General features: G+C 40.2%; 1 protein-coding gene across 5 annotated transcripts in view; it reads right to left on the bottom strand.

The window, feature by feature from the left end:
* Window positions 1–21854, bottom strand: part of ERBB4 (erb-b2 receptor tyrosine kinase 4) — a 553845-nt gene that overhangs the window by 108543 nt on the left and 423448 nt on the right. For 3 of the 5 annotated variants that reach the window (XM_086896319.1, XM_086896320.1, XM_086896322.1), the window contains 3 exons: window positions 20103–20196; window positions 18503–18657; window positions 12404–12478 (listed from right to left, as the gene is read on the bottom strand). In XM_086896319.1, coding sequence (XP_086752445.1) covers window positions 12404–12478; window positions 18503–18657; window positions 20103–20196 — 324 coding nt within the window. Of the gene's footprint in view, window positions 1–12403; window positions 12479–12600; window positions 12646–18502; window positions 18658–20102; window positions 20197–21854 lie in introns of all 5 variants that reach the window. The other 2 variants (XM_086896323.1, XM_086896321.1) reach the window with 2 other exon arrangements.

Here is a 21854-nt window from a genome sequence, read left to right as displayed (position 1 = left end):
AATAAGTGGAAAATGTATCAGCTGGGGAGGATGTGGGAGATAAAAAAAACCCCCACAATGTGAAAATCCTGCCTCTTAAACCAGAAACTGTGTGTCTGTGGCTAAAAGTTGAAAGAAAGATTCCTGTATCCCCTTAGGAGAGATGAATAATATATATGTATTTCTTCTTAAATGTGTACTGTTTTCACATTTAGAAACACGTAACACCCACTCCCCACTCATCAAAACTGACATTGAGTTCAAAGTTAGCATTGCAAGTTCCTTCTGGTAAATCCTTGTCACTGAGGCATTATTTTTTCCTGGTGGATGCCTCCCACATTCTGCATCCCTCACCCCTTCCATCAGTGGGGGTTTCAGCCAGCTTTGAAGCTGCCCTTTCAGAGATCTGATGGATTCTACTAATCCTGTAGTGATAATCTTAGTATTTAAAAGATACAAGATAAACAACCAGGCTGGGAAAGCAAATTTGTGGATGTTTCAACAGCCACGACGTCCAGAGTACCTGGTGTTCACCTCAGGGGTGGCAAGGATTCATCTGATGTTATTTACATCAAGACTGCTTTGTTTATACCCTTTTTCAAGAACAAGGCACCCTTCCCCCTCTCTCCTCCTAATCTGAGGGTGTTTGAATACTGATAAATGGCCCTATTGATGTGCAGATTAGGAGTTTTTTATCATAGGTAAACACAAATTTTAATTCACAGCTGATCTCACAGTTACAAAATTACTACAAATCCCACATTTAATCCAGAGATGGGCAAAATGTCAACCAGCCACAGCTTTCCAATGTGTAAAATGACCTGAGGGTTGCAGTCTGTGTCTGGATCCACTCAGAAATTAAACATCCCTAAAGAGCAGACACAGCTTGCACTTTGGACAAACACTTGGACAAACACAGACCTGTTAACAAAACTGCTTTTTCCTTACCCACACTGATTCTTGTATCAATACCTGTAAAGGTATGTCCTACTCACACCTTTTTTTTTTTTTTATGAATGTAGGAGTCCCCATTTCACACAGCAAAGTAAATGAGGATGAAGAAAAATATATCAAGTATAGCTTTGAAAATTACTACAGCTTAACATTCTACACATTAATAAGTATTGATTAAAAATCTATGACATTTTTATCACCACACACAGTGCACAATGGATTTCTTTAAAACTGGTTTTAAATCTGAATGGCATAATTTAGAAGTACCACTCTGTTAGGTTTTCACTGTATATTACAAAGAACTCTCAATTTTAACTCCCTGTTAATACATTTGACTAGAAATAACTACTGAAATCTCTGGTAATCCAGCATCAATATCAAGGCTTTTTATGGGCTTCTCCTCCTCTTAAACTTAAAAGTCCCAATAAAATCTCTTGCACCTTGCTGTCCTTTTTTTAGGCTGAGATTTTTCTTGTCTGCCTCAACTTAAAAAAGGATTGCTATTGTTAAGAGCTTGCAGAGTGGCCTGTGCTTTAAATAAACAGATTAATAAGCATTCTTTTTAAGATATACCAAGTCAGGCCCCATATAATGTAGATTATCTGTGACACAAAGCCAGTTAAACCCACTAGGCTGGACTCACAGGTGAAGCCAGTTCAGCAAGCAAAAGAGCAATCTGCTTTATAAAGTTGTCATATTTCCCATTTTCCTTGGAAACAATAATATTTTGCTTTAAATAAAGGAGGCTAGAGCTGTAATGACTGCTCTGAAACCAAAACTATCAGCATTAGCTCAAGGAGCTTCTCTGTGCATAAAGAATTCCTGTTAGAAGCAATCAGCTTAGCCTGCTTCTCTACAGCCAGTGGCAGTCAGCTGGCTCATCATGCCTGTGCACATGAAACTATTCATCAGGAAAACACCCTTTTCTCCAGCAGGAACATGGCACTGCTGTTCATTCACTGTCAGATCCACGGGGGATCAGCACGAGCCATGGCAGAGCATTTCATCGCTTCAAAAACACGTGCTGGAACCCACGGCAAACCTGGAGCTACCAAAACATCCCCTGGGAGCTGGCTCACAGAGACAACACACACTGTAGCTCAAAACTGGAATATTCTGCTCTGCAAGAGGTTTTTATAAACACAAAGAAGATGAAGGAACGTTCAGGAGTATTTTAAATAACTCCTTTAAACGAGAAAAACAGTTTTGAATATTGTGCTCTTCCTTTTGTTATTTTTTTTTTTTTTTTAACACTTTTTGAATTCCACTGGTGGAAAGTGCTTGTAATTCACTTAAGTGTTTGCTGAAATTGAGCTATTCAACAAAAGAAATACCCAAACCCACACAAGACTGTGCCTGTAGACTGCACAAGTGGATTGTCTACCTCTAAGGATCTGCAAGGAAGGTTTCACTACCTCATGTCCTTCATTTTTACTTTATTTCCCAAATCAACATCTTTCTTCAGATAATGCATTGATCTCTCTTTTTATACCTGCCTGCTGTTTTGGAATGCCAGTCTTTCCTGAAAGTAATCAGAAGATATTTTGTTTAAGTGGTTGAGAACACTGGACTCCTTCCTACTCCAGCTTCGAGTCATTTGGGACAGCAAGCATTTGCTTTCTCAAACTCCAGGGGTATTTCACAGTAGAGAGCCTTCAAGGACTGCACTTGGAGACCAAGCCTGACATTCTGAACCAGATTCACTCCTCTAAAATCTCTATGACATTATGTTTCTCCTTTATGAGAAAAAATTCTGTACATTGAAGAGAGCCCAAGCACCTCTCCAAGGGGAGCAAGCCCCTGCACATAAGGGAACAGTCAGACTAAAGTTCAGAAGTTGGCAGAAGAGAAAAACCAAAAAGATCAAAGCTGAAAGAGGGGAAATTTAGATTCTATATATATGGAAGAGTTTTTTTCCCTGTGAGGGTGGTGATGCCCTGGCACAGGTTGTCCAGAGAAGCTGTGGCTGCTCCATCCCTGGAAGTGTCCAAGGCCAGGTTGGATGGGGCTTGGAACAACCTGGCATAGTGGAAGGTGTCCCTGCCCATGGCTGGGGGTGGAACAAGGTGATCTTTCATGTCCCTTCCAAACCAAACCATTCTTTGATTCTGTGATAACAAAATGGGACATAATAAACGGATGAGAATGAAACTATCACACTGTGTTCCAAATCTTCAAGTTTCTTGTCATACATACATATATATGTGCATATATATATATATGTCTCCAATATTTTGTTCTGTAATAGGAGCCTATGCAGGTTTCAGCTGAGGATTTTTAACAAGATGCATAAAAGCATCTTTTGGACCTGTTTGAGGTGAGTGTGCATGGAGGATTTGTAGCAGGATGTGTTTGGAAATATGCATCCATATCTTTCAAGCATTACCTGCATTCATGCACACCTTCAGTTAAAAATCTTTCCTTCAAAGCCTCAGTCAAAACAGTCACACTTCACTCTGCCCTGGCATGTTTATATAAATATGGCATTTGAGACATTTATTAGAAGACTAGTAATGGTCATGATGCTGTCAACTTCAACACAGATTTTAGTTACTCATCTCTTGAGTTCTAAATATGCAGATTTATCTTTGTGGAGCATAGCAGGGAAGAAATGCAGCTGATGCTCATAAATATAGAGGAAAATTGAAGGCAGATAAAGAGCAGGGTATAAGGAATTTCTTTGAAAATGCCTGATGCTGCTTTTGGATTTATCACTGTTATTTTACTGGAATAGCATACTGTCTAAACATCCTACACAAATGCTAACAACCATTAGAAAACCCCATTTGCTTACTGGGGAAAAAGCTCATATATCAAAAAATAAAAGCTCATATAAAACTGATGTCCTGTTCCTGACACAGATTTATTCAGAATCACCTCTTATGTGATACTATGACCAAAATCAGTCATCTCCCAATCATTCTTATGTTACCAAATGGAGCAGAGAGAACTCTGGAGTATCTTGCAACTCCTCTTAATTCTACTCATCATCCCACTGCCAGCATTTCTCCAAAGGCTATTCTAAGGAAAAAAAACCTCAGCACAGGAGGTCCAAACTCACCCACTGTCACTGTTCTCTTCCATACCACAGCCAGCCAAAGGAATCTCATCCCCTCCAGTAAAGGGGATCCAGCCTTTGTCAGCATCATCCTGCTCTCAGCTCTGCTGCTGATGGGCTTTGTGTTTGTGTGCACAGCAACCTCCCACCATCTCCACAGACACAGATGTGACAGGATCAGGAAAGCAGCTCGTGGCTGTGGCTACTGCTCAGAGCAACCCCAGCTCTCCAAATCCTTATTTATTAGGATTGTTTTCTAGTACAGTACAGCCCACTAAATGATAATTTAGTTAAATAGCTCTTCCTTCTCCCAAACTTCTGTATGATAGAACACTCCAGAATTTACTGCTTTATCTATGCAGCTTCTAAATGTTAAAGAAAATCATCTTCTGACTGCTGCTGAAATAACAGAACAGAACAGGCCAAGCATCTGGGGAAACAGTGATCCAGCTTAAAAATCTACTTTTCCTCTTTCAGTCACAACCCCCTTCCTTTCCCCATTCCACCAAATCCCCAAAACTTCATAGCAGTACTCTGGCAGGTAGTGGATCCTGCTGACTTTTGTACCTTTTAGGTCTCACAGGGTCTGAGGCTCATTAGAGGTCAAGAAAATTAAAAAACAAACCAAAAACAACGAGAGAGAAAGCTTCAACACCTTTATTTTCCCGTTTCTGTCATGAGGGAGAGAGGGATTGCTTCTCATTCCACTCAAAATATATATATATTTGAAGTGTTTAAGTAATCAGCAGCACAAAAAAGGTTGATGAAACCTTAAGAACCTATATACAAACATACTGATACAGCTATAAGTGTATCAGTATCTCTTCTCACTGGAAGTTTTCTGGAAACTGCTCCCCTGTTTTAAAAATCCATTGATTAAAAGCTGACTAAAACATCCCAAAATTTGGTATTTGCAGCCCTGATCCACTGGCTGATCCAGAAAACAGAGAGAATTCACCCAGAGCTGAAGTGAGATAGGGCTGAATTTAATTTGCATCCAAATTATTCATGTGCAGAGGACATCACTGCCAGGAGGGAGGGAAAAACATATCTATGGGAGATGGGACAGTTTTAAAGCAAGGATATCATCTCTTCAATCTGTTCTTTGTCTCTTATCCCTGCTGTGATTGAGACTACACATATTAGCAACTAGAGGTCCATTTTAATGCAGGAATAATACTTTTTACCTTTTCTTCCCCTCATCAGTTCCTTAGGGGCAGGGAAAGATGTGATTTACTTCTGAAATCTGCACTTTTTTTTAAAAAAAAGGCTATTCACTCAAGCAGAGCAATGCCCATGGAGCATTTTAAAAGGTGTCCAGCACTGGTGTATTGCTCTGAAATCCTGTGTTTCCAAAGGACACACTATGTCACAGGCAGAGTGTTGGGAGTCCAAGACAAATTGTTTGAGGGAAAGTTCACACTTCTAATTAAAAAGGCTGATTGCATTTCAGAGAGTTTTCTTTTAGGCATAACTAGAAAAACTTTGTATCATTGACAAATCAGGGATTACACCATGACTGGATCAGGTTTAACCAAAGCTTGGCCCTTGTCCTGATGATGAAGTTGTATTTGTTCTCAGATTTCTGTGTAAATGCCACAAATCTTTAGTATGAGAAGCTACTAGCTCTGCTGAGAAATGTACCACAACAGGCAAACACAGAGTTACCTCCTCACAACCCAAAGAAAAGCTCAATCAGAACTAGCCAGCACCTGCTCTTCACATTAACCCATAATCTTTCTCTGCCTGTTTTATCATTTGCTCAATCTCAGACAACTACAGAAATTATTTCTGACATTATCTTCTATTGATGAAACAGCCAATATGTCTGCAAAAGATCTTGTTCAGCAGCAAGTGAAGATGGTGTCATTAAAAATTTACATCAGATTGAAAAAGAAAGCATGAAGCTTTCTGACAAAAGTACAGATAAGATCTGAATGAGTTTCTCATCTCTCCTAGCAAAGGACAGTCTGAAAACTCAGAATTTTACCTGACCCAACTGCTAATGAGCAAGCACATGTGAACAGAACAGAAATCTTGTGTTTTCACAAGATTTCAGCTTGTGAAAACACAAGCTCTATCAGCTTGTGTTCAGCTCTATCCACTACCACTGTAACAAGGGAGAAAAGAGACAAAATACCTCTACTTTACAAAAAGGAGACTCAAAGGATGCTGAATTGCTAAAGAGAGGGCATGGCATGGGGAATGAGTTTAATGTTAGCTCCCCTTTCCCATTAGAAATTGAATTTAGTTTTTTGAAACTATTACCCAAAGGTACAGATAATTTACATGACATTTTCCCGCCCTGTTGCTTTACATCATGGGGAAAAAAAAAAAAAATGATAGTAAGATTCAGTAATTTGGTCTGATGGCTTGATTTCTTAATGCTTCTGGTTTACTTTTTTACTGGTTACTGGGTTTTGTGGCAATGCTTCCACCTTTGGTAAATGCTGAGGCACAACTTCCCACACATAGCAGCAAAGTCAGGACTTTGTTAATTCCTTGAAACCTACAGCTTAAAAGTTATAATTAAAATATTATCATTAATGATTAAACAGCTTGTTTAATTATTTTAACTCGTTTACCATTGTGTTTGGTAAACTTATAAATACTTATAAAGTATCAGATTGAACACTGGTATTTCCATTTCTGGAAAAACAAATGAAAAGGACTGACAGACAACTACATTATCATCATTAACAAGTTATCTGCTAGTTTTGATCCAATGCTGGGAAAGCTCTTGCAATTTAACTGAGAAGTAAACAGACATTTTGCTGTGTAAAACAAACAGAAAAAAGGTAAAGTCAATGTGGAAATTCTCATCTTCATTACATGTTCTACGCTCCATCATTCCAGAAAACCAGTGTTAAACAGGCAATGAAAATCAAGTGTGGCAGGGGGAATGTGTGCTGCTCTAAAGAACCCCAGCCAAGAGTTTCCCATTTCCTGCAGGAATTGCAGCTCCTTCACACCTCAGTAAGGTCACAAGGAGTAAACCAGATTGAAGAGAATTAAGTCTGGGCTGGGCTCTCAACTCAAATACATTTGTCATGTAAATTTTTTCGACTAAGAAAGAGTGACAAATCCTACATTGCACAAGTAGATTGGAAGTAAGACCATGAGCTTTAGTTCTGACTTTTTATATATTAAATATTAATGAATTATTAAGAAACCATTCACTGAGGTTTAAACAACCCTATATCTTCCATATTTCTAAAGCTCTACAAATGTATATTTAATAGTAGATAATTAATTTATAACAACATTAAATCTAAATTAAACCCTTATTTCCTGCCATGAGAGAAACTCATTGGAGAGTGGTGAGAATATACTGTTGCTTTATAATAAGGTTACTTCTCCATGGCACAATTTTATTTCTGCATTGTATATTATTTGTGTAGCCAAATCAATACACACAACCCAAGGGTGATGAAGAACAAAAGAAATGACCTCTGCAATGGCACTGTGTATTGCTTTCCATTTCTAACAAACCATTTATTAATTTGCATTTCCCATTGCTTCTTTTCTTCCAGCACTGGCCTATCACACTTGGCCTTTATCACTCATCATTTTTTCTGCTCATAGTTTCAGTAAAGATAATTTAGTCAGTTTTCCAAACAAAGAATTTTTCCACCAAAAATGAGCACAGCTGCTGAGAAACTTGGTCAATGAGTATCAACAGTATCAAGATCCTGCAAGAGTTTATTGCTCACATCCTACTCCTTGTATAACAAACTTCTAGATTTCTGACCTTACTGTATCCTACGCTCTCTCAACAGAATCCTCAGACTACTGCAGCCACAGAACAGATTTTAAACAGCATTGTGTGAGAATTGCTTCCACTTCTTTCACTCTCCCAAACTTAAATTTATTTCTAATTTTTAGCAGCATTTAGAAGCAATGAGTCCTTCCATACCATGAGTCCATGCCAGCCACACCTGCTAAGCAAAGCAGGTGAAGCACAAACCCTCAGTGATCACAGTCAGATCTTTCTGAACATGGTACAGAACAGAAGCTTTAACATAATGAGTGGTTTATTAACTGTGGTCAGACCTCAAACTGAAAGACAGAGGACAGATATGAGAAGAAATTCTTCCCTGTGAGTGTGGTGAGGTCCTGGCACAGGTTGCCCAGAGAAGCTGTGGCTGCTCCATCCCTGGAAGTGTTCAAGGCCAGGTTGGATGGAGTTTGGAGCACCCTGGGATAGTGGAAGGTGTCCTGGTTTATGGCAGGAGGAGCTGGAATTGGGTGAGCTGTAAGGTCCTTTCCAATGAAAACCATTCTAGGACTCTATCTGTACAACAGGAAAGAAAGAAGGAATACCCACCCACACCCTTTCACAAGAAGACCAGTCTTAAAATGTGGAAGTGGTAAAAAAATGCAGGAGGCCACAAGATCACTGCAGTGACTTTCATTCATGTCACAGGGGAACTCCAAATGTATTCCTCCTAAAGCTCCATGGAAAGAATTAGAGTATCCTCAGCAAAGGTCTGGCTTCAGAACCAGTTCAGTAGAGTCAAGTTCTCCCACAGAACTGGGATTTCTCTATCAATCTCTTTCATCAACCTGACAGGAGGTTGTAGCCAGGTGGGGGTCAGTGTCCTTGGAACCAGCAGTGGGACAAGAGGACACAGGAGAGGTTTAGGTTCTTCACAGAAGAAGTTCTTCACAGAAAGGGTGAATGGGCTGCCCAGGGAGAGTCACCAGCCCCAGAAGTGTTTAAGAAAAGACTGGACGTGGCACTCAATGCCAAGGTCTCGTTGGCAAGGTGGTGTTAGGTCATGGATGATCTCAAAGGTGTTTCCAACCTAGCTCATTCTGTGAGTCTGTGAATTTGTCCTGTTTCATGATGTGTAAGATCTATGCAACCCACACAGGAAGGATCTGAAACTGCCTATTTTTCTCGTCTGGATTCTTAAAAAGTATACCTGTTTCTTCAACTGCTCTGTTCTGATGCAGCTTCAGAAAGCTCCATATTAAGAGTCCCTCGAGAGCAGCATCTTTTACCAACCAAGTAACATAGCTTAGCTGTACTCCCAGATCTCATTTTCCCTCTTATTTTATACAGAGATCCTCTGCCCCTCCAGAACAACTATAATTATTCTATAAAAACAGAGAGCATATGGAGTGCTTTCCTCCAAGCAGTGAAGCTGTGAAAGCCATGAACATAAGCAATTTAATAGAGGTGGTTTCCCTTCCCCACCAACTACTGAGAGCTGCTGTGAAATTCTGCTGAAGCCATACTGTGACAGGGTACAAAATAGCTATGAAAGGATTTGCCTGCATTACACAGGGCTTACTGTTAATTAGCTCTTGTACACATAGGCAGTAGATAAAACCAGCTTTTTTTTGTTGTTGTTGTTGTTGAGGAAGTGATGATTTGTTGAGAGGACATCCTTTTTGGATACAAAGCTAGCAAATAGGGTTGTAATTGGAGTTAACATCTACACAACATTCTATTTAAGCACTTGACAATAGTGGGCCTGGCTAATTAGTTTCTGTTAGTTAAAAGGGAAATGTAAATGAAATTTTCTTGGGGCATAAACAGAGACACCAGCTCACTCAGACCAGGAACATCAGTGCTGGTGCTGGTTCTTTCTTATCATATCCAACATATGTTCCTGATCACATCTTTAGACAGGCAATCTCACACACAGCAGAAAACAGAAACTTCATCCACTCCCTCTTTGATGATCTCTCCTAGCATTAAGGTGAATGAAGCCTAGCAAGGATAAATCAATTAAAATTCATACTTTAGGTAAACACTATGTCCACAGACTCACTCCAGTAACTGCACTGGCCAAACCTTCCTGGTGAACTTGAAAGGAACCAGCCTTTCCTGACTGTCTAGGATATTTTCCTAATGAACATCAGAGCATTACTTTTACAGTTTTTGAATCATCCTTTCAGACAACAGTAATCCCAATTTGGGAGCAGACACACTCATCCTTTTGCTGATTGTTGCAGAATATGCTGGAATGTGCTATTGTGTGCTATTCCAACCACAAAGGAACACTGAATGCAACTGCCAGAAAGCAGCAAGAGGAGGAGTAGCATTGTAATAAGAGGAAGGAAAGGAGGATGGATAACTCCTTTGGGCATTCTGTGAAATTCCAGCCTTCTTCTGCTTTCCATCTTTGCTTCAGCAATTTCTAGGAAAGGCTGGTATGGAAAGTGGAACCACAACTAAAGCCCTGCAGGAATAATCTATACACGAAGCTGCATGAGGAGCTGCTCTTTTGGACAGAGCTCTACTGAACTTAAAGATTAAAAAAAAAGCCAAAACCAAACAATGCAGAAAGAAACTCATTGCCAAAAGTCAGGTTGTTTTCCCACAAACTTGGAAGGACTAAAGATAAGCAGAAAAACTGAAGTTTCACCAGTCATTTGGAAAGCAAGCCATGTGATGCACGTCTGATTCATCTTTATTAAACACGACACAAAGAATTCCTTTGCTATTCTAGCAGACTCTTACAAAAGCCCTCAAGTCAATGGATCATGGCATAAACAATTTGCAAAGTAAAAAACTGGAAAGAGAAGCAACACTGCTATGAAAATGGAAATAGGAGAAGATGAGGAATATCTTGTTTGGGTTAAAGCCCTACTCTCACTTTCAGCTGCCTGAACAGCAGAAAACCCTGTCCCCTTCTACTCGCTGATAATTCACATCAACGGAAAAAAAGTCAATTGATAAGGGTAAGACTGATTATTAATTAATTTAAGATTTATAAGTCTCAGGAGGGTGCACAATTGTTAAAGGGACATGAAGAAGGTTCTGTCTAAAGTTAAACACATCCATTTTGGAGTAACAACCCTACTGTAACAAAAAGTGTCATTTTGCCACTGCAGTTTTGCCCATTTTCAGCCCAAACAGAATAAATCATTTTCACAATTAAATTAAAAAAAAACAAAACAACAACACAATTTCACAAATCTGATATGGAGGTATGAAGTTTCCTTCTTTGCCTTGAAAGTGAAAGAATACATACTGACATTTAAACACAGTGCAGTAATTTTCCTAAAATAAATTCAGCAAGGCTGAAACAAGCAAAAAAATATCCATCAGATCCAAAAGGAACAAGAAACATTTGAGGGCCTTCCCCCCCAGACTGAATGGAGCAGGAGTAAAACCACTGAACAGAGTGAAACAACTCCTCTAATTTCTGTAGTTTAGTAAGAACCTTAAACTTCAGGAAATAATAATAATAATAATAATAATAATAATAATAATAATAATAATAATAATAATAATAATAATAATAATAATAATAATAATAATAATAATAATAATAATAATAATAATAATATTTCTGTAGTTGTGCTTTGAGTAAAGTTGATGAAATTAGGACCCTTAAAACTGGGGCAGCTCTGTTTGGATGAGTCCATCTGAAAATGAGGCCCCACAGAAGCATCCCAAAACTGGATATCCCAGATCAGAAAGATTAAAAGAAAACATTGAAATATTGAAAAATACATCCTCTGTTGCTTATTCTTTAGCTAATGAATTAAGTCAGACTTGATACTGATTTAATAAATAAATGTACCATTTGATAGTATTTATGATGCACTGTTTTTCAAGTCCAAAGATGTTCTCCCTCATAGACATATTCACATTATGTACACAATTAGGAAGGAAAGTCAACCTTAAAACCTTTTGAAAAGGACAAGAAAAAAACTCAGATTGAAATCTTTAATGAGGTGAGTTTGATTGAATTTATGCATTTTTCATCTAGTCTTAACTCAGGAGAGTAATCCCAAAGCCTAGAAGTCATATTAACCAATTTGAGTTTAAGAATGAACAAATTCAATAGCAATGTAGGACTTTCATGAAAAAGAATGCAGAATAAAGTCTACATCAATTTGTTTCAGTTGTCATTACTGAAAAATAAAAGTGATGCAAAGTTAGAATTTTTCTTTTAAACAGAAAATGAAAAATTAAAAAACCAAATAATAGTTTTATGTGAATTAAGGAAGAAATTTGGTTTGGCCAAAACATTTACTTTTTCAAGGAAAGGCGTTTGTTTGATTTAAAATCCTGTTTTAAACAAAACAATTAAAAAAACACCCAAAAGCAAACAAACAAAAAAAATAATAAAGAGAAAACGAGTGAATTCCAATTTTACCAGAATTTTCACCATCTAATAGAATTTAATCTGGAAACATGAGTGTCTACAGGAAATTTCAGAAATTTAATCTTTATTGGTTTAAGCTAGAAATAAAGCCAATTTCAAAAAGGTAAATATTCTAAATGAGCAGAATATTTAGTTGGCTTTCAAACAGAACAGCAAATTTGGATGTGGAGAGGCAGACCTCCCTCAAGGACAAGCTGTGCTCTCCCCAGTTTGGGCTCAAAGTGGATAATATGACTTTCCTGTGGTGGGTAGGACATGAAGGATGGGGTGGGGATGTTACCTAGCGTGCTGTGGCAGAGTGGACTGCCGTGTCCATGGATAGAAAATGCAGTCATGACTAGCGGGGCCTCTACACCTGCAGGCAATTACAGAACAAACCGCGTCACTGCCGCGCCCCGGGACATGCACACTCATGCGCCCTTGTCCACACGTGAGTGAGGGATGGAGACACACAGGCAGCCAGCACCCAGCCAGTACCTATCCATCAGCCCAATGCAGTCCTCCAGGTGGGGCCCTATGCACCTGCAGCACATCCAAAGTGGAAACGGGGAGAGAAAGAGAGACATCTGTTATTTACGCGCCCGACGAGCGGGAATCCCCTTTGCGTTCTTAATTCTGGCTCCTCTTCCCTCTCTCTAAGAGAGACCTGTGACACCAAATATGACACTCTCTATGACACCAAAAAAATTATAGCTTGTGGTGAGAGGAGCAATGATAGCAGCAGCACTCCGAGGCAGGCCATTTCTTGGCTCAAACAACGCTTAAGGCAGGTTTCACCTGCGTACGTGGGAGTCCTGACAACAGAGTTGCTTTCCCTGCCTGCTTTTATGAGTCATCAAACCAGTGATTACTGCACAAAAGCTGTTCATTTACAAGTTGAGACTTCCAGGAGCACAATCCAGAATTTGCTTTTCTTTCTGTAATTGATGCAATTGTTCATTCTGTTCTAAGCTCCCAGCCAGGGCAACTGAAGAAATATTTTGGACGCTGAGTATACTTTTTAACAGGGAAAAGCTCAAGGATCAACTTACAGCAACAAAAACCACAGCAAAATGGTGTCTGCTGATTCAGACATTTTATTCTGCTGTCCTTAGGTGCTGCCAAAAGTCCTCCACCTGCACAATCAGCAGGTGCTCACCAAAGGCATTGGAAATGCAAGGAATCACTAAGCACAGCACCACTGAAACACAGCCAGGGAAAAGAGTCTGCAGAACATGGGCATGTGTGCATTTCCCTTGCTCCCATGAAGAGCAGGACTGGTTTCCTGGTCCTCTGTGTTCAAACAGCAAGTCAAATATCCATTTACACAGCAGTCAGGATTCTCAGACACATAAAGCTGAGCTTTTAGGGTTAAAACAACCTGACCCCCTTCAGTGCTGCACGCTAGCCATGGGGAGTATCTAGCCCTCGGCATTTAAGGAAACCAAACCATTTATTTCAACTCTTTAACAAGATCTCAGAGACATTTTATTAAAAGACCCTTTGGCTGTACATCTACTACAGGCAGAAGAGGTGATCTGACACATCAGTAGACTGCAACTCACTTCTGTTGAGGCATTTTAAATTTAAGGTGTGATCCCCAACTCTTTTAAAGTTTGCTGTTTTTCAGATTGGCTTTGATGGAAGGATATGCATGTTAAAAAAAATCTGAGAGTTCAAATAAGCTCCCATGAGATCTTTCTGCTTCACCATCACTTGCCACTCATCAGCCTTTGCTGCATTTAAATTGGTATCACTCTGCCATTATAAAATGAAGTCGGTGAATTCAATTTCCCCATACCTGCTCATCGGGGAGAGCAGACCAAGTAAGCCTTACCCTGTGTTTGTTTACTCGAATTTTTATTTTTACATAAGACATTTACTCTGATATGCAAACACAAACTGGAAGGATTTCCTCAATGATTGCTTCCTCCAGCATATGCGCAGACATAAAAAAGATATGTTAAATATCCAGATGATTCATAAACGTAAGGGGTCGATTCAAACAAAGTTCAAAAACTTGGTAGAGAGAACTTTTGGAATTTTAGCTGTCCTGGGCATCAGGGCTTTGGAATTCAGGACTGTCTGAATTTTAACCCGTCTCAAATACATCCAATGTTTCTTCCTTTCATGGCATTCTCAGCAATTTGGAGAAAACAAGCTCAGCAATGAAGGAGGCTGAAGAATCGCTCAGATTGTCCATTTCCTTCCATTCCAAGAAAAGCTGAGCTCAGACTCCTGCTATAAATAAAAAGAAGGGCATCTTCAAATTAGAAGTCTGCGAGCCTGCTACTAGTTTAGAGCAGTGGCAGGCTGACATCAAGAGCCTGATGTCTCGGAGTCACTTCCCATGGACGTTTGGAGAACGGGATTGAGTCCAAACCTGTACTCTTCAGACCTCACCCAGTGCACGTTGAAGTCTCATTGATTTTTATTTCAAATTGCAATCTTCTTCAGTGGACTTGGCTTCCCCAGAGAGAAAACTCTGTCCAGGTGCAATTCCATTACTCCTGGTTGAGCAGTTCCCAGTTTCCTCCCTGATTACATGCAAGGAAGTACAGCACCGTGTGAGTCATGGCAATATTTATTAACAGGGTATTTTGTACCACCAAATCTTCAGGTGGTACAGGTGTTTTTTCCTCAGGAAGGAACTCCCTTCATTTCAGGCTTTTTGACCCTTATAAGCCTGACACAATCATACATCACACTGGTAACCCCGTTCATACCCAGTGTTCTTTCTGCTTGGAGTCTGGATGAGAGTCTCTTTTCCAAGTTGGCTCTGTAAAATGAACTGGTTAATTGATACATGCCAATTTATTAATGATATATTTAGTACCTTACAAAAGTTCAATACAGCTTATCCAGAAAATTACACTTGGAGCTCATCCTAGCTTAACAGATAATCATCCTCTGAAAGGAAATGTGGGGTTTTGAAAATTGCAGTAACAACAGCTTTCTTTTTTTTTTTTTTTTTTTCCAAAAACAACCCAGAAATATTGTCATTTATCAATTTTTTTTAAGAATGAATGGTGGGGTCTTAACTGCTCAGATATGGGGTAGAAAAGCTGTTCCTTGCCAAATGAATTCTCAAAAATCTTGGTCACTGGAAACAAACAAAACTGATTTTACAGTGGTATAAGTGGATTATCTCTGGGCAAGAGAAAACCTTTTTTGAGGTGGTCACCCAGCTATTGTTATGGATAGAGTCAGACAACCCTACCCAAGGGCTGCTGAGATAACAGGTGAGATGAATTCATGGTGAGAGGAACAAAGTTGAACTGGAGCAGGGGCTAGGAGGAAATTTTCCAGAACAAAAGAACAGGTTTTTCTTATCCAGAGTGTGTTTGCAATATTCTTTCACCTGGAATTCAAACTTTCTTCCTCAAAATACACCTAAGATTTAGAGGTAACAAGCTGTTTCTGCCCTCAGATCCCTTCAGGGCCACACACTCTTGCTGGAGCTCCCCTGACTTCTCTGGTCATGGCTTGGAAGGAAAAGTGCATTTTGGTGAGGAGTGATGCCCTCCCTTCAAAAAGCTGTGGGACAAAACACGTCTGTAGGAAGAGAGGAGGTGTCCAGTGAGATCTCCCATTTGTGTCCTGCCCAGCAAGGATGCAGGCTGTCACTTGCTATTGTGTAATTAGTGTTTTATTCCTTTGGAAGTGTTCAGTTTTGGCCAGCTCTGCAAGGAGAGGTGCCAAACTCTCTTGAATTAAGTGGGATAGCTGTCCCACATGCCTCAGATCTGCTCCAAACTGGCTTCAAGTAGCTGATACTTATCCCAGGGATGCAAGGAGCACAGTTGTTGCACCCAAGGAAGTCTCTGTTTGACAGTTCTTCTGGTCAATGCAAGATCATTAACAGGGCTGGATAATTAAACCCTTATTTAGAGAAACAGTCCTTACACTTGAATGAGGGAGGAGAATGGACTCACTAAAGCAGTCCTCTGCAAATGCTGAGATGGAATTTGTGGCAAAACACAGGAAACAGAGGTGGGACAGATCCTTCCTTGGTGACAACTGGGGGGGATGAGTGGAAGCATCATGTGAGAACTAATAATCTGTTTTATCAAGCAGCCTGACTCATAGAGAGCAGCACTGCAGGAATGAGATAATACCATACTGGGAAGCATTGCTCTGCAGCAGCTCAACCCTTTTTGATGGGTATTCCAGCTGTACTGAGAGGGCACTGCTTTTATTCCAGCACTTGATCTGGCAGCCAGGAGAACAGATGTGCGGGATGAAGCAGAATCACGTTTTCTCTCTACCTTTCAGCCATGAGCCAAACAGCAAGCTGTGTTCTCTCCACAACCTATTTATTTCAGTGAAGAATCATGACTGAGGGGAATTTAAATGCTACTTTCCAAAGGAAGGGTGTGAAACTAGAGAATTCAGCCTTGAAGGAGGGAAGGAGATAGTAACTGGTTTCCTGTCTCTCTGTGGGCAGATTCAGCTCCTGACAATGCTGGCAAGAAGATGGACAACCTGCAAACCCCAGACATCTTGGACAGTCATTAATAGCTTCATTAACATAATCACATGCCACAAAGCCTCCAGGAGCACTAAAAAGAGAATAGGATGCTATGCTTACCCATTGCTGGGGGGAAGAGAGCATTGTTTTTCTAAGGGATAAAAAAAATACCTAAGAATAGACACATCAGCTCTTTAATAAGAGGGCAAAGATTTCCACAGGGAATAGTATTAGTGTCATGGGAAAGAGATAAGTCCTCATCTGGGAGATAATCACACCTTGTATATGTTACTGGAGGAGAGACCTTTGGTCCTTTTACTTGTCCTTTCTCTGGGGATGGGAACACAGTGGGATATTCTTTCACCTAATCAGGAGGAGAAAATAGAAAAGAGGGGAAACTGGAAGTCCAAGGATTAAAAGGACAACATCACTCACCATAAGGGAGCCCTGTGTCAGCAACAGCTGCCAGAGAATACTGCCAAGGTCAGCTAGAACTGCCCAGTGCCCTTCATGTTTGTCTGTGAGCTAGAACGACACATTTTCAGCACAAGACATAAACACTTCCCTGCTCCATCCAGGCAGATAAAAATAAACAACCACTTGCAAAATAGGAGTGCCTGTGGAGAAGTGGGAAGGCATGGAGAACCTTCTGCTCCCTTCCTGGTCTAGGAGAAACGCAGTTGGGCCACAAACACTGGAAATAACTGGGTCAGTTAGAACTCCTCAGGAAGGAGGAGGGAATGGGAAGAAGTGTTGCTCCCTGGAAGCCAGGGGAGCTGCAAGGCACTTCCTGTGCTGGGCAGACAGTAAATCCATCACACATCTGTGGTCTTGTCAGATTAAATCAGCACTGGCACCTTCTCCACCTATGAAAGCCAGGACCAGAGCTTCTAGAGTGAGCTCATCTTTTAATATCTTATCTTCTTACCCTTTTCTTATTTTTCTTATTGCATAACTGATTTAAAGAGGCTGGAGGGGAGACAAATCTGTAACAGATCCTGGCTGTGTCTCTGTGATCTCCCTCTCATTTCCCTAATGGCTCTATTGTAATTAGATTTGCAAAACCAGCAAAAGGTCTCATTTTGAATGGCAACAGCTGTTGACATCAAGATTACATTGAATAATTTACTGGTTTAATTTTAGCTGCTAAACAATAAGAGCCTCTTGTCAAGGATTATTTCACTGGCTGATGTTTTCTCTTTTTCCCATTGCTGCCTCCTCCTCTCTTTGCACGCTGGACAATCTGAATTGCCCCATTGAAAAGGCAGTAATAACTTACATGGCCTGTGCAAAACTATAGGTGTGTGTGTGTGTGACTATTGTTGTTGTGTGGCACAGGTGGTTAATTCTGGCTCAGATCCATGGGCTGCATTATTCCAAGTGTAACAAATTATTCTGGGCACTTTGACAGGACTCCAGAAATGGATGCTCAGTCTCAGGCTCCTGTACAAAGTCTGGTTTCAAACTGTGTGTATCAGTCCCTGTAGGAGAAGGAGAGCAGCAACACTTTTGTCTCACAGTACTGCTGCAGGCTGAGTTCACCAATACCAAGTAGCAGAGATTCTTTCAAGGAGCAAAATACTAAAAATAAAATCATTTTACAGGTCTAAAAATAAGTGAAAGGGCAGCATTTGCTACAAACCAGTGTAGAAGGAAAGCTGAGAGCATTGCTGTGCAAAGTTCATCTCTGTGGTCTTCAAAAGGGTTTTTTTTGTGATAAGTTGTTGGGCGTTCATGACTAAAACCTGAACGCCATGAGAGACCTGAAAATCAAAGGTTAAATTCCTGCTGCACTCTCACTTTTCAGGAGTGGGACAAGTGCTTTACTAAGCCAAACCACCTAGATATAAAATATATATATATATAAAGCACCCTGTGCTACAAGCAGTAGATGGACAGGATGGCTCCCTGCCCAGAGCTTGCACTCACCCCTGGGTGCAGTTTGGGTGACACGGGTGGCACTCCCGATCCTCGTCGGCGTACTTGAAAATGAAGCTGTTGGCCCCCTGCAAGCCATCAGGACATTTTTCCACACAATTTGGACCATCCTTAAAATGGAAACACTTGGTGCAGTGGTCAGGACCCTGGAGAGCGTGGAAGGAAGAAATGCAGTGCATTGAAGTTACTCTGTCCTTTCCTGCTGTGCTAGGATTGCATTGGCACTCACTCAGCAATAACTGCAGCAGCTTCTCTTCCCGAGGAACAGCGAATTACCTGCGTGGTTCCAGCCTCTGCTAGGGAGCAGCAGACACATAAATCCTGCTGCTTTTGGCCATCAACTTCTTCTGTAGAGTGCAGGACTAAATACCAGCCTCTAGATGAGCTTCTTGATATTATTGGTGTGCTTAATACAATGAAGCCAGTGCCCACTTTAAAGCTACATTATTCAGTACTGAACCACTTTTGCAAAGCCCTTCGGTGGCATTTCCTGCTTCTGCACTCCAGAACTATTTTCCACAAGCATTCTGCACACAGCATCTGGTCACAGCAAGGCTGAAGGACTACAAGGTCTCCTTCTTCTTAATACATATGAAGACCAAATTGTTAAAGACAACAAGCCAAGACTCCTGGTCAATGTGGAAGCAAAATTTTAAAGCTGTGATGATAAGCTACTGTATAACTAAATCTGGTTTTCAGGTTGAGAATTGGCCTAGGATTTTATGTCCACAAGCCCTGCTACAAATCCAAATTTCCCTGATGAGCTGAACACTTGAAACATTGGCTTCTTGCCTTATGGCTGTATTGCAGAAAAACACAGTACTGTAAGAAAAGTTATGATGCCTTCATTTTAAGTCATAGAAATAAAGAAATAAATTATGGGTTTTATTTTTCTCGATTATGAAGAGCCTAAAATACAACTCCTCATTTCCAGAATACTTGTGACTTTTAATCTTGGCAATACACAGAAGACTAGAAGAAAGAGACAACTTCTATCTCCCAAATGAGCAATAACCTTTGAAAGAAAAGTTACTGGCCATTATAAAGGTGAGAAGGAGTTAACCATCATTTAGGATGAATGAAAAATGTTATCTATCAAAAGAACCTAAAGGCTATCTAAGTACAAAAAACCTCCCAGCATATTGTTCAAACTGAGAGACTGAGACAAATTCCCCCACTTTTTTTTTGGGAGGGAACCCAGGACAGAACTGAGTATAAATAATGAAAACAGGAATAAAAAAGAGTGCTCAAATCACAACTGCATGCTTTCTGTCTGTAAAAAATTGTGTGCATCTGCACCACTAAAGCATTAAGACAACTCAAGAAAGAAAAGGAAAATTTTCAAAATTGCTTTCTTAAGGAGGCAGACCTAAGGCAGTTTATTCCCAATACCAACTTAGCACGAGCAGAATTCCTTCCCTACAGGCAGAATATGTGTGTTTTCTGCTTTTGTTTCACTAATTTGCAGTACCTGCTGTAAAGTCTGTGAGCAGGAAAGCCCTGTCCTTCAGCACACTTTCACAAGTTACCCTGAACCCTGACAAACAAAAGAAACCAAAAGCTGAGAAGAGTTATCAGGCTTTGTTCTTACCGGCCCGTAGCAAGTGATCATGTTTTCCTCCATCTTTTCACACTGGGGATCACACTCCACACAGACAGAACCATTTGCGAATTCTCGGAATTCCCTGAGAAAATAGTTTGTAGGCAGGTTAGGAGAAATCTGACTCCAGCCCCAAACTGAGCTCCCTTGGCTGAGTCTTCACCTGCTGGAATTGACCACAGCAGCCACGTGAAGCAGAGACACCTTCTTCACCCATATAAAACTATAGTGGGGGCCTTCCTCTCATTTAGAAACACAGACTTCATTAACAGGACAAAATTGTTGACTTCTTGATTTTAATCTATGGGGTTGTGACTCGTGACTCAGATTCAGGAATCCACTTGTCACACGTGGGCACTGATGACAGAGCTGCCCTGTTGCAGGTAGGTCTCTAGAAATACATGCCTTAAAGCCCATTCTCCAGAGGGCTCATAAAGTTTTCAGCAATAATTCTAGACTGAGGTCTTAATCCATAACATGTCAAAACAGATCCTTTTACTCATTTATTTCATGTATCCACAAAAAACCACCACTCAAGTGACTTTTTTTTATTAATCCCTTTTAAGAGGGAAAAAGGGTAGTGATGGCAGGTTGAATTTCTTCCTTCAAACATTTCAGCTGCCAGTTACCCCTCACAACCATCAGGATCTGCTGAGGACATCAGGATTGAGCTGAGGACATCAGGACTGAGCTGAGGACATCAGGATAGAGCTGAGGAAAACTTCACTCAAGTGCTGCAAGGGAGCTCACCCTTCCCTGGCTCTGGGAGTGGGATTTTCCTGCTGAGGACTAAAAGAGATGTCAAATACAGCTTGATCCCACCCTGAAGATCTGTTTCCTGGCTCTGGGAGTGGGTTTTTCCTGCTGAGGACTAAAAGAGATGTCAAATACAGCTTGATCCCACCCTGAAGATCTGTTTCCTGGCTCTGGGAGTGGATTTTTCCTGCTGAGGACTAAAAGAGATGTCAAATACAGCTTGATCCCACCCTGAATATCTGTTGCTGCCCTGCAGCATGAACATGCAGAGCTGTCCCACAAATAAAAAGTTCTTCCCTAGTCCACAGGTTACAGCTATTTTCACATATTTAGGACAGAACTGAGCCTGTGGAAAGTGTAAATGCCACTCACTGATAGTTAGAGAACAGAACAGAACATTCTGGTTGAGTCTCTTCATGCTCTTACTCTGACATGGCAGCAAAAGACACCAAGGGGGGACCAACTTATTTCAACTTATTCCAGGGCACTGACAACACAACTGGGGTCTGCAACGCTTCTTTTGGGGGGAGAAGGGGGAGGAGAGGAGAACAGGAGCTCTTAAGCACATAAAACTATGCTCTGACAAAGTATTTTTTGCAAGCCTTCTCCAGATGGAAGAGTTGAGAAGGTTTTCATGCATGTTTGGGAGTTCATTTGGCTCAGTTGAGCTTTATCTTTCTGCCAAAAGGCAGATTCAAACACTTTCTGCTCTGGGGGTATTCCCCCAGTATAAGCAGCAAAAGGAAAAGGGGCAAGAGCTCCTGTTGGGTGTTTAAATTTCTATTTGTATTTATTTATATAGTTATATATAATTTTTATATATTTATATATAATTTATATATTTATATACAATAGAATAGATAATATATATTATACATTCTATATATTTATATATAATTATATATTATTTCATATTTATTATTTATATATTTATCTAATATTTATTTTAAAATATATAATGATTATTTTAATTTTATATATTTATAT

This window comes from Cyanistes caeruleus, chromosome 7, assembly GCF_971803275.1.
Source record: "Cyanistes caeruleus chromosome 7, bCyaCae1.hap1.1, whole genome shotgun sequence".
Lineage (NCBI taxonomy): Eukaryota > Metazoa > Chordata > Aves > Passeriformes > Paridae > Cyanistes > Cyanistes caeruleus.
The sequence above is the reverse complement of the archived record's forward strand: the minus strand, read 5'-3'. Positions and strand labels throughout refer to the sequence as shown.